This window comes from Crotalus tigris, unplaced genomic scaffold (assembly GCF_016545835.1).
Source record: "Crotalus tigris isolate CLP2741 ecotype Arizona unplaced genomic scaffold, ASM1654583v1 scf7180000017644.4837335, whole genome shotgun sequence".
Classification (NCBI taxonomy): Eukaryota; Metazoa; Chordata; class Lepidosauria; order Squamata; family Viperidae; genus Crotalus; species Crotalus tigris.
This window is the reverse complement of record NW_024096536.1, coordinates 2018575-2035615: the sequence shown is the minus strand read 5'-3', so window position 1 is coordinate 2035615 and position 17041 is coordinate 2018575. Positions and strand designations below refer to the sequence as shown.

Genomic DNA, 17041 nt, shown 5'->3' with positions numbered 1-17041 from the left:
GAAACTTAATTTTATCCTAGCTGTTGGTTCATTCAAAGTGCATCAGCTATGTTCATTATCAAGCCTTTCTAAACCATAAATTGGTTTCACCTAAATAAAAGGATTAATTGATTAGTTTATATTATTGTTTCAGAACATAATATGAGAATATATCTGATCTAAATGGATTTCTATAGCTTTGTCTTCCTTTTTGCCTTTTACTCAGGCTAGATCACAGGTCGGCAACCTGCGGCTCCGGAGCTGCATGCGGCTCTTGGTGAGCCTTCCCATGCGGCTCCCAGCCTCCTCTGCCTTTGCAGAGAGAGACAGAGACAGAGAGAGGAATTGTGCGTCCCTGCTTCTCTCTCTCTCTCTCTCTCTCTCTGTGTGTGTGTGTGTGTGTGTGTGTGTGTGTGTGTGTGTGTAAAAAAAGAGAGTGCACTCACAGTGTTCTCCGAGGAGCTGAAAAGCTTACTGGGCGGAGCTCCCCCCTTTGCTGCATCTCTGCAGGAAGCAGGAAGGGCAAGAGAGAGCTAGCTAGCCCAGCTAGGCTGACTCAGGAATTCTGGGAGTTGAAGTCCATGAGTCATAAAAGAGACGAGGTTGACTACCCCTGATCTTGTTGGACAACAGCCTGAAGCTTGTCAGGTGAGCAGCAGATAGGAGAGGGGGGGGAGAAAGAGAGAGAGGGAGAGAGAGAGAGAGGAAAGAGAGAGAGAGAAAGAAAGAGAGCGGGGGAAGAGGAGTGGCAGACCAAGGGCAGATAGAGAGGGAGAGAGAGAGAGAGAGAGACCCTTTTGACATCTAAAATGAAGATAACACTGCATATATCCTTTTTTTACGTATGTGTGTGTGTGTGTATATATATATACATACATACATATACATATATATATATACACACACACATACATACACACACACAAACACACACACACAAACACACACACACCTATAATAAAGGTAAAAAAGGATATATGCAGTGTTATCTTCATTTTAGATATCAAAATGGTTTTGCGGCTCTCAGTGTTTTGTTTTTGGTGGGAAACGGGTCCAAGTGGCTCTTTAAGTGTTTTGGGTTGCCTACCCCTGGGCTAGATCAAGTCAGTTTCCCCCCCCCCCAATGATTAATGAATAAGTGCATATCAACCTACTTAGTATACGTCAGATTTTTTTTCACTATGTATAACGAAACAATATGAGCTGCTCAGTTTAGTGTTATAAAAATCACGCTTATTCAGCAAAATAAACAGCTTTATGGTGTATTCTTCTATGTTTTTTTTCTCTTTGGAGTGGTAAAAGCAGAGAGCTGAATTTTATCCTGAGTCTGATGATAATGTACTGAGAAAAATTGTTGCCAACCATTTTTTTTCCAACCAAAGTGAATGTCTGGCAGAGGAAACCCTGCCAGAGGATTCTTCCAAAACTTGCATACTGCTAGGTAGATGGGGCTAGGTGGCTTAAAACAGGAGTTATTTTGGCAATTGTCTACTGGGGAAAAATTATTCATTGTTGAACTTAATTCTTAAATTTTCTGTCACCTTTATCTTGCTAGTTAAACATGCATACAGTGTATTCCTCAGACATTTATATTTATATTTTCTTTCTTTAAATGATTAAATCCAAATACATGGGATTCTATTTCATCAAATATTTTTGAAAGACTTTATATATCTTTATATATGATTATGTTGTAGTGAATTTCTCTGGTAAACAAATATTTTCTTGCTAAACCACTTCACTAGCTCCTTCCCTTGATGTGTTCTTTGCTAACCTGTACATTTAGGTATGGTATTTTAGTGATCAGATAGTAAACTTCATTATTCGCTTAGGTTGGCAAAGTACAACAATGTAGACTAAATCAGTGCAGGATACAGTTGAGCATATGTCAAAATAGCTGCCTTTGGTCTCTTGGCCAAATGATTTTGATGATTGTTGAACCATAAAGGTTTATATATGTTGAAAATTAAGGCATGTAATTGAGGTATTCTCTTCCAACAGCTCTGAAAAGTCCAGCTGCATTTCATGAACAGAGAAGAAGTTTGGAACGGGCCAGGGTAAGACTTTGAATGCTTAGCAGCTATAGCTTTTTTCAGATTTGATCTCTGATTTTTCCAAATGGAGACCTCCATTCTCCTGGAGTATTTTATTTTATACATTATATATAATATGATGGAAATGGTAACATTATTAATAGAATTAGAGCCTAGGATACCTATAGCAGAGAGAGAGAGAACTTCCTCCTTCAGTAATCCTACAATTTATTTGATTGATCCCACTGTTTGCTTCTATGATATTAACTGTCTGCTAATATAAATTTAAGTGGAACAACTTCTGGTTCCTGAGAAATAAATTGAATAAATACACCATATCTTGGGCTACAATCATAAAAACCTTCAATGCGTTTAATGAGGAGTTAATGCAGTGACTTTTGGCTTGGCTTGTTTTAAAACTAAAATGTGTGGGGAATTATAATTTCAATCAAAACCTTTACATTTGTTATACAGTGCTATGTATATAGTTTGGGAATAAGATTGATTTAAGTGTCCCTGTCAGTAGATGTGAAAATAGACAATTAATGCATCCTAAACATTTCAAACAGCACAGTGTTGGAAACTGTGTGCTTCATTTCCCTCAAGGTTTTCAATCTCTGATTAAATGCTGTGCACTCATGCAAAGTAAGCAAAGTTATATGGTGGACCTTTTGCTTCTTCCATTCTTTAACAGCATAGCTACTGAGATCTGAGGCAGTGTTCTTTCTTCTACTTAAGAATCTCATGATAAATTTTAACACGAAAATCTTGCATGTTCCACATTTAGTCTTGTGACTTCATTGAAGTTTAGAATATATTTTTCGGTGTTTTACAGACAGAGGATTACTTGAAACGGAAGATTCGGTCCCGACCAGAGAGGTCTGAGTTGGTGAGGATGCACATTCTAGAAGGTACAGTCTCTGGTGTATGGTTGTTTAGTACGTTTTTGAAAAGATACAAACTAGACATTCATTGTTCTCATGTATTCTATTTATTTAGAAATGGATAGGCTAATAAAGTTAGAGCCTAAGTACTTCTTGCCTGAGTAGCTCTTGCAATATCAATTATTTTGTGCTAGTCTTACAACTTGAGGAATAAGATTTTTAAAGTAGTTTTCTAAATATATTGCTGTTGGTCCTGGAAAACTGGCTGACTGTGAAGAATGTAATAATTGTTAAAGAATAAAAACATTACTTCTATTTTTATAGTAGAAAAAAAATTATTGCAATATATGTAATATCCGCCAGATGTAATATGCTACCAGATTCTGCCTGCGGTGATGATAATTATATGCATATTGCTGAAGAATATGAAGGAGAAGATGCTGGGCTTATATGCCATTGGTGGGCTTTCCATCAACATCTGGTTGATCATTGTGAGAACAGAAAACTAGGCTAGACCTCTGGCATAACTCTTTTCTGTTTTTATTACCGTATATTTCGGCGTATAAGGTGACCTGGCATATAAGACGACCCCCGTCTTCGGCGCCAAGTCGCATGCCTAGAAAGTCATCTTATACGCTGGAAACTACCGTTATTTCCTGCGTATAAGATGACTCGGCGTATAAGACAACCCCCGACTTTGGCGCCAATTTTAGTGCTTGCGAAAGTTGTCTTATACACTGGAAAGTATGGTAATCTCTAAATAGTTTCTTATTTGTATTAAAAAGTTTTTACAACTTTTTGCAAAATTTTAAAGCATCTTGTTTTACAACATTAGCAAATCTGAAAATTGTCCAGAAAGTCTTTGTCAGATGCAAGCAACAAGAACTGCTTGTGAATAGATACATGATTGTTAGTCATCTATGTTACAATGAGAATAATCAGATAAGGCTTCAGGAATTCTGGGGAAGGGCGGGCCTATGCCACTTTTTGCAGTGCAGACTCTAAGGTAGTCCCACCCTTAACACCTAATTGGAGTGTTCCACACAGTTTTATCACTTTACATTCGACTTCAAAAGAAAAAGCATCTTTTTCTTCAAAAGAAGTGTCTCAAAATTTTCATAAAAAGGAAGTTGAAAAGGAAAGTTAGTAATATAGGCTCAGCTAAAATATAAGCAGATCAGGAAATGTACTGACAAATACAAGAGGTCATCTGCATGATTAACAGTGTCAAGGAAGCTATCAGAAAAATGGCTTCCTCTGAAATTTGGACTATGGCCAAATGAGAACAAAACACACTGTTTTCCATAAGAGGTGCCCAAGAGATGCAAGAAATTTCAAAGTACTCATTGCTAATAATAGTATGCTAACAAGAGATGGAATTGGCATGGAAGTTGGATTGTTATTACTGATGAAAAGAGATTTAAAGGAATGCTGGAAAGAAGGAGAATGAGAAACTAAATCACTTTGTACACCAATGAATACATACAAAATTATTTGATGTAGCAAAAAAATATATATATCTATAAGATTTTTTTTTTGGAACAGAGTATTAAAATGGCCAATGTAATAGTTTTTAATAGATCCAAGAAGTAGATCAATGATCAAGCAAATAAAAAAGAACAGAAATTTAAGACAAGTCCATGGGGAAGCCCCTTTTTAAAAATTGTTTTCATTCATCAGGGAGTATGGAAATAGAGAGTACTGCTGTCCGGTGCTGTCGGGAATATGCTCTGTTTCTCTTCTGAAAGATGACAAAAAATATGCAAACGTAATCTAAATGTTTGCTGGAGGGGAAGGTGAAAGAGTTAAAGACAAAATCCAGTTCTCAGCTGATCAATGAAGATGGGGAACTTTTGAATTGGATACAAGGGGTGCTTGCAGAGAGATATAAACACAAGAAAGCATCCCAGATTAAAACATACCAAACTGTGGAAAGTTACAGGAATCTGAAACGCAAGCCCAAGTCTGTCAAGTGAGCTCTTACATTTTAAAGCTTCAGAACAATTTCCACAATCTCATTATTGATGATCTTTGTGAACCCTTGGATAAAAAGCACCTGCCAAGCCTCAGAGCAGCAAAGGCGGCTATACAAACTTTGCAATGGGAGTAATGTCTGCCTATACATGAAGTAATGAACAGTGGTGATTAGGTACTCTCTCTACCGAGAGGGATTGAATCAGCAATCTTGGCTGGACCAATTAGCTGTGTTGCTTTCCTGGGTCATGAATTTGGAACAAGGCTAAAAGATATCCAAAGTTCTTTAATCCTGCTCTGTCTACTAGTGTTCATGAGAACAAATGGCACCAAAAATGCAACTGTGGAGAGAGTTGCAAGGTGGAATACTGGGCAGGAGAGTGAAAGAGCAGGAGGGTCACAGGTAGTGGTTTCTTCATACCTTTTGTCATGTGTCTGATTAACAAAACACTTCAAAGAACTTTCAGGCATTTCCCTTCCTTTGCACATAACATTCCAGGCATTTCCCTTCCCCTATTTTGGGGTCATGATTCACATCTTCCAATTAACTTGGAGGGCAAAGATTCACTTCTGTTTCTTTTTCCCGGGCTTTCCTTATATTATATTATATTAACTCTACAAATACCAGACAGTTCTGCATATATTGTCAAAGCAAGAATATTCAATATTAGCAGCGTTGACACCTTTCTGTTGAAGGATGTAATCCAGGAAAAAAGAAAATGCTGGAAATGATAATTTAGCAGTGGTGCCAATGGGATTCTTTGAAAAATGGAAGATTACTAAGATGGTTCCCAAATATAATGGGAAAGTGTCTTGTAAGTTTGATTTAGCAGGCTCTCCAATGAATTCTATGTGGAAGAGAGAAAGATCTGGGAAACAATATTATGTGCTGGGAACCAGACTGAAAGGAGTATTCAGGATGTGAAGGCAACAACTGAGAATGTAAATACAGGAAAGAATAAGTCAAGATATTTGAACAAAGGCTTCCATAGTTTCTTTACAAAAAATTAGAAGAAGTAATTCTTCTGAATCCTAATTTAGGAAGGCAAATATGATTTATTTGGACTTATTGAAACCTAATAGGACAAAACATATGAGTGGAATGCCAGAATTGAAAAGTATCACTTACTCAAAAGGAATAGGCCTGGCAAAAGGGGAAAAGAAGGTAATTATATGTAAAGGAAGTCTACCCATAAGGAATTTGACCAAGAACATTTGAGTAAGTCAATAGCATTCTACAGTTAGTGATAGCTCCAATTTTGATAGTATTAAATGGAGATTAATTAAATTAAAATAAGGTTATCAGTGGAGGAGGAGGAGGAGAAGGAAGAGGAAGTATGGATAATTTATGTGGCAATACCAAGGGATAGTAGAATAGAAGACAAAGAATTGGAGATCACAAAGCAACAAGATCTGAAAATCGAAGATAAAAACTGTTGTGATTATTGACACATTGGGTACAATACCCAAAAATATTGGGGGCACTTAGAAAATCTATGCATTGACAAAATTTGTACCTTGTCAATTACAAAAGCCACAGCTCTTGAATCAGCACATATGCTATGTTGATTCATTATAACATCCTAGGTTCTTGGGAAGAACTCAAATGTGTATTAAGGCCATCACCATCTAAAGAACTGGCAGCTGTGATTTCACATGATTGTGAATGATGACGATGATGATGATATTATTATTATTATTATTATTATTAGTAGTAGTAGTAGTAGTAGTAGTAGTAGTAATCTTGTATGCTACTCAATTCTCAACTCTAGGCGACTAACAATTGAACAAAGAAATTATAATAAAAGATGGCAAGTGGGATGAAACAGGGGGTCAGATCTTTACAGCTCTTCTAAACCACAGCTGAGTGGTTTAGAACTGGTCTTTGTTCCAGAGGGCTGGCCTTGCTGCAGAGAAGGCTCAGTTTGGGAGTCCTGATAGATGACATTAAGCTAAACTGATAATGACAATATTTTATATTCCCCAATACCAGTTGCTGTTATTACAAATACACATGTTTTTGTGTGTCCTGTTTTGGGTCTTCTCACAAAATTCAGGTTAGCTAATGGAGTAACAGGCCTTTGGCACAAGTCAGAAAGGCAGGTCTGTTATTCTTAAAAATTATTTAGGTATGAGGGTACCAGTATAGTTAGGGCTGGTTCTTTATGTACTACTTGAGATTCTCCAAAAGGACACTACAGAACTGATTTCTGTAATGGGTTTTATAGTTAAGAAATAATTGTGTTTTTGTTGTTTCTGCTGAACAGAGACCTCTGCTGAACCTTCTCTTCAGGCCAAGCAGCTGAAGTTGAAGCGGGCTAGATTGGCTGATGATCTCAATGAGAAGATTGCCCAGAGACCAGGCCCCATGGAATTGGTGGAGAAAAATATTCTGCCTGTGGAATCAAGCTTGAAGGAAGCTCTCATTGGTAAGTCTGCTAAAAAAGAGAAGCTTTGTAGTGGATAAAACAGTAGCTTCTTTTTTTAATCCCTTCTTTAAAATAAGGAAAGCAGAATATATTTGCTGCTTTGTATAACCATAAAATATTTCTGCACTCAACTTCCTATCCTGCATAAATGCTTTCAGTCAAAATTTTGTGAGCAAGTTTATAAGAAAAATTATAAGTAGAAATGCAGTTAACATCTAAGACTGAAGAGATGCTGTACAATAGTTGTCTGCCTTTGGCATTGTATTCTGTTTTCTTATAGTCATATTAAAGTGGAACCCTACTCTTAAGTGGCATTAAATACAGATTAATTTATGTAGGATAAGAAGACAAGAACAGAAATATTTTTTTATGGATACAATGTATGGATACAAAGCATAAGCACTGAAAGGAATCAGGCCTCACACAATATATAGAAAGTGTCTCTTACTCTTGAATTGTAATAGTTTAAAAGACTTGTGGATCACCGTCTGATTGGTCATTCTGAAAGAGTTTTAGAACTTGTAAACTTGTAAGATTGCACATAAGTTCTTTTGGATTTATTTTACTTTTACAAAAAATAGGAGTATTTTTAATGTTTTACTTGTTAAATAAAAGCTCCCGTTCTTTATTGTACTCAGAATTAGATTTTGGTTTTTGTTAACAAGTTCTGGTCAATTGGTGAATCTATTTGTATATGTACAATGCACAGTTGTCTAAAGTTCCTCTGCTTTTCCCCATCTTGGATTTTATAGTGACCCAGAAATGTCCTGCTGGTTTTCAGTGGTCCAGATCCTCTGTTTTTAATTAATTAACTTTGCATCTGTTGTTTTTAGTAGGTCAAGTGGACTATCCTAAGTTAGCAGATAATTCCTCCTTTGATGAAGACAGCAGTGATGCCCTGTCTCCAGAACAACCGGCTAGCCATGAATCCCAGGCATCTGTGCCATCCCCAATGGATGCTCTGATGAGTGATTTAGTTCCTACTCCCACAGTAGCATCCCCTGCTCAGGTGAGCACACCTTAGGTGTTGCCTCTTGTTGCACTTTTTGATTGTAGGAGCTCAAGCAAGAAATGTATTTTCCTTGGAAGAAAAGATTGTTATGAGAATTTGTGCTTATTAGCAATAAAACACTTGATACCTGAATCTTTTTTTAGATTTCTTTTTATCCTATCTTTATTAGGTGGTGAACATAAAATAATACTCCTTCCTCCTCTTGTTTTCCCCACAACTATAACGCTGTGAAGTGGGTTGGGCTGAGAGAGAGTGACTGGCCCCAAGTCACCCAGCTGGCTTTTATACCTAAGGTGGACTAGAACTCCCAGTTTCTTAGTTTCTAGGCCAGCACATTCACCACTACACCAAAGTGGTTCTCAAACTGGATCTTGAAATAATATTAATAACATCCCTTATGCCGTTTTACTTTGTGAAAAAATAAATTTCTATTTTCTTAAAATTTGACCATGGAAAGAAGTACCGTATTTTCCGGCATATAAGGCAACCCGGCATATAAGACGACCCCCGACTTCGGCACCGAGTCGCATGCCTAGAAAGTCGTCTTATACGCCAGAAACTACAGTTATTTCTGGCGTATAAGACGACTCGGCGTATAAGACGACCCCCGACTGCGGCGCCGATTTCAGTGCTTTAGAAAGTCGTCTTATACGCCGGAAAGTACGGTAAACTCTCTTATTATATGGTGGGATTGATTCTGAAAATTGGCTTTGCTTACATATCTGTATTTTGCAGTACATAAATGTAACTGAGCAGTTATCTGTCTTTTTACGATACTGTAGAAGTCACCTGCTAACTGCTTATTCTGTCTTCTGAAAATTCATCTGGACATATTCATCTACTTTGTAGATTGTGTGCCAGTTAAAAATCAGCACAGACTGCACTGAGACAACTTATGTGTCTGAACAGCCTCCAACCCCTTTGCCACAGCCGCCACCTCCAGTGCCTCTGAATCTCACTAATGGGATTGCTCCTGCTGCTGCCAAACCTCTTCCAACTCTTATAAAGGTACCTTTTGTATTAGGGCTAAGTGCTACTATCAGCCAAAAAATCTATTATGTCAAGGGTTTCCTTTAACGCTTAGGCGAGATACTGAGTAACATGACCTTGATCAAGATCATGAATCAACCATTCAATGCAATTTTCAATTCCTTATTAAGTAAATAGTTACTATAGTGATACATTAGGATCCTTTCTTTGCTAGTAGATTAGTAGTTTTGACACTGTGGAAGTATTTTCACTTAAGTACCCAGAGTTGATGACATGTGTTTCCCTTGCTTTATCATTCTTTTTTTTTCCTGTCAGTTTGGAATATGATGAAGTATATGGAATATAAATGTGGATTTATACGTTTATAAAGTATACAGAAATTTAATGAATATAAAACTGCAATAGACCATTAATTGGTCTAAGGATTGTTCATGCAGGTTCACTGCATTGATGTAATATAATTGTTATATATTAAAATTAGCATTATACTAGTTCAGGAGTCTCCAAACTTGGCAATTCCCAGAAGTCCATAAATCTTTAAGCTGCCAAGTTTGGAGACTCCTGGTCTAGTTAAAAGCTAGCAGTGTTATACTTATTTAATAGGTATATATTTATTAGGGCAGATCAGTAGAATGAAGAAATTGTATGGAAACTATTAAACCAGCCAATCATTTCTCCAAATGTCACTCGTTATATTTATCATGCCACTATCCTATCCTGAACCACCTATTTTTCTTTCAAACAGCAAAGCCAGACAAAATCTTCATGTGAGAAGTCCCAGCGTAGCAAAAAATCCAAGGAGCCGAAACCAAAAGTCAAGAAGCTGAAATATCACCAATATATTCCACCGGACCAAAAACAGGATAAAGGAGCTCCCCCCATGGATTCATCTTATGCCAAAATCCTGCAGCAACAACAACTCTTTTTACAGCTCCAGATCCTTAATCAACAGCACCAACAGCACTACAACTATCAAACCATCCTCCCAGCTCCACCAAAGTAGGGGTTTCTTCTTCTTCTTAAAATTCTGAATTTTTATTTCTCAAGAGCTTAGTACCAACAAAGCTGAAGCCTATTTCTCTATCTGTCCATTCCCATCAAAGTATGAGATTTGTAAAGTCAACCCATCATCAACTCAGTCATAGCCATATTTCTTCACTTTCTAACGTTCACTTGATTGGGAGTATAGCTTGCAAATATTAGAAGTAAGTGAAAATGATAAATGTACTTGTAATAGTAAAGGTGTCTAAGATTTTAGTGAAAGTTTATAAGTGTAAAGAAAAGTTTTGGTAACATAATTTTGAGAGAGGTTTTGAAAGCCCCCCAATCAGTAATGCATATATTGAATTGGATATTCATTTGTTTACTTGTTTCTCGGTAAACTCAGCAAACATGTTTTTCATAACCTAGCCTCATCCGCCGACTCTGGGCTGGTCTCGGGCTAGAAACCAGGAATCTGAGTTCTAGTCCTGCCTTAGGCATGACAGTTGGCTGGGTGACTTTGGGCCAGTCACACGTAGTCCACCTCACAGGATTCTTGTTGTGGGGACAATAGGAGGAGGAAAGAGTATTATGCATGTTTGCCTCCTTGACTAACTTAGTAATGGTGGGATCAAAATCTAATCAATAAATAATACAGAATGAAACTAAAAAGATAATGGTTAATAGGAATTTCCCAGATGGCTGCTTTTCCTCATTTAGTCCTGCTGAAAAGAGCATGATGGAATATGAAGTCCTTAGAATGAGCTTTTTGTTTTACAACATATTTCTCTGTTTTTACTGCATTCAAAACATAAGTACTGAAGAAAATATCTAAAGTTTTCATGATTTATCATAAAGTACAGCTGAAAGCAAATGCTAAACCAGCAGCGATGATTTGCATTGTGCTTTATCTAAGTGCTTGGCACCTTGACCATACATTTTATAAGCATTGTCAGACTAGATCAAGGAGTTTTCTCAGCAGTGAATATTCAGCTTCCTCTGGGAAGTGCAGAAGCAAAGCCTGAAGACGAAGGTTCTGTTGCTAGTTTTTTGCAGCTGGCTATTCAATTCACCCTTTCTTTCCCCTTCAGGCCTTTAGGAGAACAGAATGGCAACAGCACCCCAGCCTTGCGTAATCTTTCCAGTGCTGCCAGCAACGCGTCTTCTCTTTCTTCTAGTTCTAATGGGCTCTTGCGACAAAATAGCAATTCTCCAGTAGGCAAACCTGGGGCTCTCCCTACTAACCTTGATGACATGAAGGTAACCAAGCATTTGTTAGCTGCTTTGAGAACAAATATTAGACATATAATGAAAGTAAAAGAAACATTATTGTGAATATGCAGCACAGCAGATATTTAAAATGTAAGGGAATGTATTTCCACCTTCTGGTGCGGTGGCTAATATAGCAGCTATAAAACAAGGATAAAATATTAGAAAATAGATAAATATTGTAAGTATATAATGCCTAATGTTCTCCTTAAGCTTGAGGCACTCTAGTTTATATATCTAGGAATCATCTTGTATTTATATTATTGTTGGATGGGTTGTCATAACTACTGCAATAACAGAAGCATCATTTAGGCTGTAATTAGTTGCATAGCATTACTACTAGTTCTGGTAATTTTGGATCAAATTTAACATAATACAATTCCTGCATTTTTACATCAGCTTTCTTTTACCTAAATATAGAATGTATTGTAATTACTTGTCCAGTTGTTCATTCAATATTATGAATTATAATACAGGTTCTTTACTTTATTTCATTTAAACAGTATGTTGCCTTAGCCTTTAAAATTTGTTAATAAAAATGTGGTATAAGGTATTTATTGCATTGTTAGTGGATGGTGATACTATCCCTGAAACTGAAGAGTTTGATGCTAACCATACATTTTATTTATTGGTGGTGATGGAATTGTCCTTTGAAAATGGAACTTTTGTGCTCATTGTTTTATGCCTTATAATATGTGGCATCCTTTCTTTAAAAAATATATTAGAATTGAAAGGATGTATCCACCAGCTTTACGTCCAACTGTGATTTGATGTAGCCCTAGTAAGTAAGGGTATCTTAGCTAAAACAACTTCTGATCGAATTCTGACTCTTTGATAGGTGGCAGAGCTAAAGCAAGAGTTGAAGTTAAGGGCATTGCCTGTGTCGGGTACCAAGACAGATTTAATTGAGCGGCTCAAGGCTTATCAAGAGCAGAACGGTATAACCAGCCGAGTAATTGCTGCTCCCAAGGCTAACACAGCAATTCTCCCGAAGACTACTGAAGTGGTGGTAACTTTCCCAGCTGCTCGGCTGAGTACAGGTCCTGCACTTGTCAATACAGGCCTTACTTCAGCAGAGGTTGTTGTAGCCACTGTCACGGGCAATGGGGTCATGAAGTTTGGGAGCACAGGCTCAACTCCTCCTGTGTCACCCACTCCCTCTGAACGTTCTCTGATAAGTGCTGGAGATGAGAATTCAATCAGTGGTGATACCTTTGGGGAGATGGTGACTTCTCCCCTGACTCAGCTTACTCTACAAGCATCACCAGTCCAATTTTTGGTAAAAGAAGAGAGTTCCAAAGGTAACACTTGTAGCACAAATGCAATGTCAAGGGTAGAGTCTAGCATGAACAACAACAAAGACATGGAGGTCCAGGATAAAGACCAGATGCTGCAGGAAAAAGATAAGCAGATTGAGGAACTCACCCGGATGCTAAAGCAGAAACAGCAGTTGGTGGAGATGCTAAAGCTGCAGCTGGAGAAAGAAAAGAGATCTCAACAACCGCTGTCAGCTACAGTTGTTGGAGAAGAAGACAGAGCTACAGTCTGTGAGCCCTCTATTTTTGGCACCTCTGTCAAGAATGAAAAAGGCTTTGTGAGTTGCCAATCTGTGGAGCAGCTGAACTGCCAAATTGACCAACTAAGACCCACACAGACCACCAGCCAAATGGAGACATCAGATACAAATTTAGTGCCAAAGAAAGCAGTAATGGTGAAGCAGGAGGTGCTAGCTGCTGAAACTGAGCCATCATGTCAGACCTCATGTTTTTTCCTTGGACAACAAGCTGGAGGTTTCAGTGATTTCATCAAGGGAGCTTCCCCCCCTACCCTCATCACAGATTCCACAGGGACTCACATAGTCCTCACTGTGACCAATCAGAATGCTGAAAGGCAGAACCTCTCACCTCAGGAGAAAGTGGGAAGCAGTTCGTTGCCATTGAAAGTAAGTAAATGCACAAACTCTTCTGCATTCTCTCCCTCCCTCCCTCTATCTCTCTCTCTTACATACACACGGATGCACATACACACAGAGGCACACAAAATTAGTTGAAGAAACTAATGTAAACATAATGTTGGAACAACAGGGATCAGTTTAATAATTTAGTTTAACACACAAAACATTTTGAACAAAACTTCATATGTTTCTTGCTGAAAGCAGTTTATCAGAATGAAATCATACTGTTGTAATAGCAACCATAAATTGTCCATTTGTGTTAAACTAGATCTGCTCATTTTCTGTACATTTTCTAGATAACTCATTAGTTTTGCAAGCCCAATTTTTGTTCTCCCTGTTCAGTAAATCCCCTCCTGCACTACTACTTTAATTTTTGCCCAGGCATCTGTAACAGGTGACTATGACATTTGGCTTTCAGCCTAACTCTGAAGCATTAACACCTGTATTTTTTTTTCAGAGAATATCATCTCCATCTACAATAGCACCCAGCAAGCCACTTATAAAGAACTCTCCATCATCTCCTGAACCTCCACCAAAGGAATCCACCCAAAAGGTAGCTAACCACCTGTACTCTTAACCGTAGGCTTGATTTGCACACTGAAGGGTATTCTTCCTTTTTAAAATCAATGGACCAATCAGAATCTGATCTTTAATTCTTTTTCTTATCTCTTATATAGCGTCAGAAGTCAGGTCTGCAAATGGTCACTGGACAGCTGCCACAAACAATCTTATCTTTTTCTGCATCTCCCAACTTGCAGCCGTTCTTCCTGAACGGCTTCCACAAAGGACCGCCGAATGCCAGAGTTCCTGATAAAACTGGCCAGTCCAGTGAGACAAAAAAGGTATTCTCAGCAGGTCCCAATATCATAAGATGAGCCTCTTGTTCAATATCTACATAAAAACAATGGATGAGGTCATCTAACCAGTTTGGGGTCCTGTATCATCAAGTGCACTAATGATACTTAATTACACCTTTTGATCCCAGGCTCTCCAAGTGAGGCAAGTAGGTCTAGTCCTGATGCCTGTAGGCTGGATGGGAGGAACTCTCTCTGATTCATTCCTACCAAGACTGAGTGGCAGTAGCTGCTGGGACCACCTACATCTTAGGATGTCCGAAAGGTGCTTTTTCAAAAGGCAACTGGACTTTGTTTTTCCTTGAAGACGTTTTGCTTCTCATCCAAGAAGCTTCTTCAATCCAGAACTGAGGAAGCTTCTTTGATGTGAAGCAAAACATCTTTAAGGAAAAAGAAAGTCCAGTTGCCTTTTGAAAAAGCACCTTTCGGACAACCATGACCTTGATGACTGAGAATCTCCATAGACATTTACATCTTAGGATCTTCTATCTTTGCTCTTAGTGGAGTTGCACTTCCCCATTCAAAAGCAATGAGTATGAGGATCTTTTTGAATTCACACTTCCTGCTTGAAGAGCACGTGTCAGGTGACCTAGAAGGTCTTTGCTCAGTTCTATCTGGTGATGCCTGTCGTGTCCCTTTCTGGATCAAGGAGTCCTTCAGACAGTCACTCATGCATAACCACCTCTTACTGTGATACATTCTACTTGAGGCTTCCCCTGAAGGCCATTCAAAAGCTTCACCCAGGCTAGAATGCAGCAGCATGGGCAGTAATGGGCTTGTTCAGTATGTCCAGATAACACCTCTGCTTGGCAAACGGCACTAGTTGCCAGTATGCTTCAAGGTGTTGGTTATCACCTATATGGCATGAAGCTACTTATTTGAAGAACTGTCTTATTGCCCATGATTTTTGTTCAGCCGGCAACGGCCAACAGTGGGCACGCTCTTGGTCCCCTTGATTAAATAATATTATCTGTTGGAATCTAGGAAGCATATCTTCTGTGTCACGATGTCTGTTCTTTGGAAAGTGTTGCTCCTCAACTCCAGGTGGCTTCCACCCTAATGGCATTCAGGAAGGCTAAAGATCTTGCTATTTTCCTGTCTTAGGTTGAACAGACTTCCTTGCTGGATATGTTTTCCATGAAGGATGGTCAGATGCTCCATCTTGCTTATTGTTTCTATTGCATTTTTAACTTGGTTTTTTTGGGGGGTGGGGGAGTGGTTGCTTACGTTGTAACCTATCTAGAATCAATGGAGAGTGGGAGGAAGAGCCAAAGTCAAATGAGTATGTCTGTGTGGCTGGGTGCATGAATAGAGCAGGATCTAATAGAGACTATAGGTCGGTTCTCAGGAAACAGGTGTAGTTTTATATTGAAATGAAATTTAGTCGTTTCTGTTAAGCATTATTAAGCCAAGTGATGCCTTTGTAGGAAAAAAGCTTAACTTTCCTGGTAAAAATTCCATCTGGATTAGTGGAAGGTATTCAACAGAATATCTGTATTTTGTATTTGTATTTTGTATTCTTAAATATTTCTAGAGGAAGTTTGCCCTTTCAGCCATGCCTGATTTTCCTTTTCACCCATTTTCTCAGTTTTGAGGCATTTCCTTTTTGAAGTCAACTAGAACTTTGTTGGAATTTCTACATTACTGCTTCTTTGAATGTTGAATTATTCCCAGTTGGTTCAATTACATCTATTTCTTTAAAAAATAAGCATCGTTTAAGAGGTCTAGTATTGTTCCCCCCCCCCCATTAGTTCCAAAACCAGTTGTTCCAGTTTACAGTTATTCATTGAATCAAAGAATGTTATCTCTCTGCCATGGTTTGAACACAAAATTTCCAGTCAGTGTGTAGATTGAAATTGAGATGGCTTAACTTTTCAGGCTGTTTTTTAAATATCCCTCTGAATTTTCAAATCTCTCTGAGCATTTTGGTTAGGAGATATTAATTTCCCTTTATGATCTGGTGCTTTTACCCATCAAATGATCTGCCCTATTAGGCATGCCAAGTTAATTTGATTCAATGGTCTTTTTTAAATACAAGGCAACATATCCTCCACCCCACCTATCCCTAACTTTCCTACAGAGTTGTAACCGGTAATAATTGTGACTCCCTGATTTACCCTAGTTCACCAGGTTTTAGTTATGCCTATATCTGTGCAGGTAGTCCTTGAGTTATGACCATTTGTTCAGCAACCATTTGAAGTTATGACTATGCTGAATGAAACAACTTACAACTAGTTCTCCAGGTTCTGGCTGTTGTTGTGCCCCCAGGCTCATGTGATCAAAATCTGGGCACTTGGCAATCAGCTTACATTTACAACCAATTGTAATGCCCTGCGATCACATGATTACCATCTGCATCCTTTCCTGCCAGCTTCCCACAAGCAGAGTCAATGGAAAAGCCAGCAGGGAAGGTTGCAAGTAACTCAGGTAAGTCTCCCTTCAGGGCAGCCTTTATTCACTTGCACATATCAAGCTCTTCTTCCCCCTTTCGCTTGCACACACCCTGGCCTCCCTATGCTCACCCCAGGCTCTCTTTTCCCAGCCTTCTTGGGCTTGTACCCCACTGCTACACCCCCCCTTCTCAACTTGTACATGGCCTATGGTGGGCCACCCAAGGCCTCCCCCACACCTTTGCAGCACCTCTGCACTTTTTTCCTGGGACTTCCTCTACTTCCTGCTAAA

General features: G+C 38.5%; 1 protein-coding gene across 6 annotated transcripts in view; it reads left to right on the top strand.

Moving 5' to 3' along the window:
* MRTFA (myocardin related transcription factor A) overlaps positions 1 to 17041 on the top strand; it is a 94709-nt gene that overhangs the window by 72390 nt on the left and 5278 nt on the right. For 4 of the 6 annotated variants that reach the window (XM_039335528.1, XM_039335527.1, XM_039335531.1 and 1 more), the window contains 10 exons: positions 1981 to 2036; positions 2848 to 2923; positions 7138 to 7299; positions 8133 to 8308; positions 9161 to 9319; positions 10047 to 10300; positions 11374 to 11542; positions 12390 to 13493; positions 13963 to 14058; positions 14183 to 14347. In XM_039335528.1, coding sequence (XP_039191462.1) covers positions 1981 to 2036; positions 2848 to 2923; positions 7138 to 7299; positions 8133 to 8308; positions 9161 to 9319; positions 10047 to 10300; positions 11374 to 11542; positions 12390 to 13493; positions 13963 to 14058; positions 14183 to 14347 — 2417 coding nt within the window. The remainder of the gene's footprint in view (positions 1 to 1980; positions 2037 to 2847; positions 2924 to 7137; positions 7300 to 8132; positions 8309 to 9160; positions 9320 to 10046; positions 10301 to 11373; positions 11543 to 12389; positions 13494 to 13962; positions 14059 to 14182; positions 14348 to 17041) is intronic. The other 2 variants (XR_005555793.1, XM_039335529.1) reach the window with 2 other exon arrangements.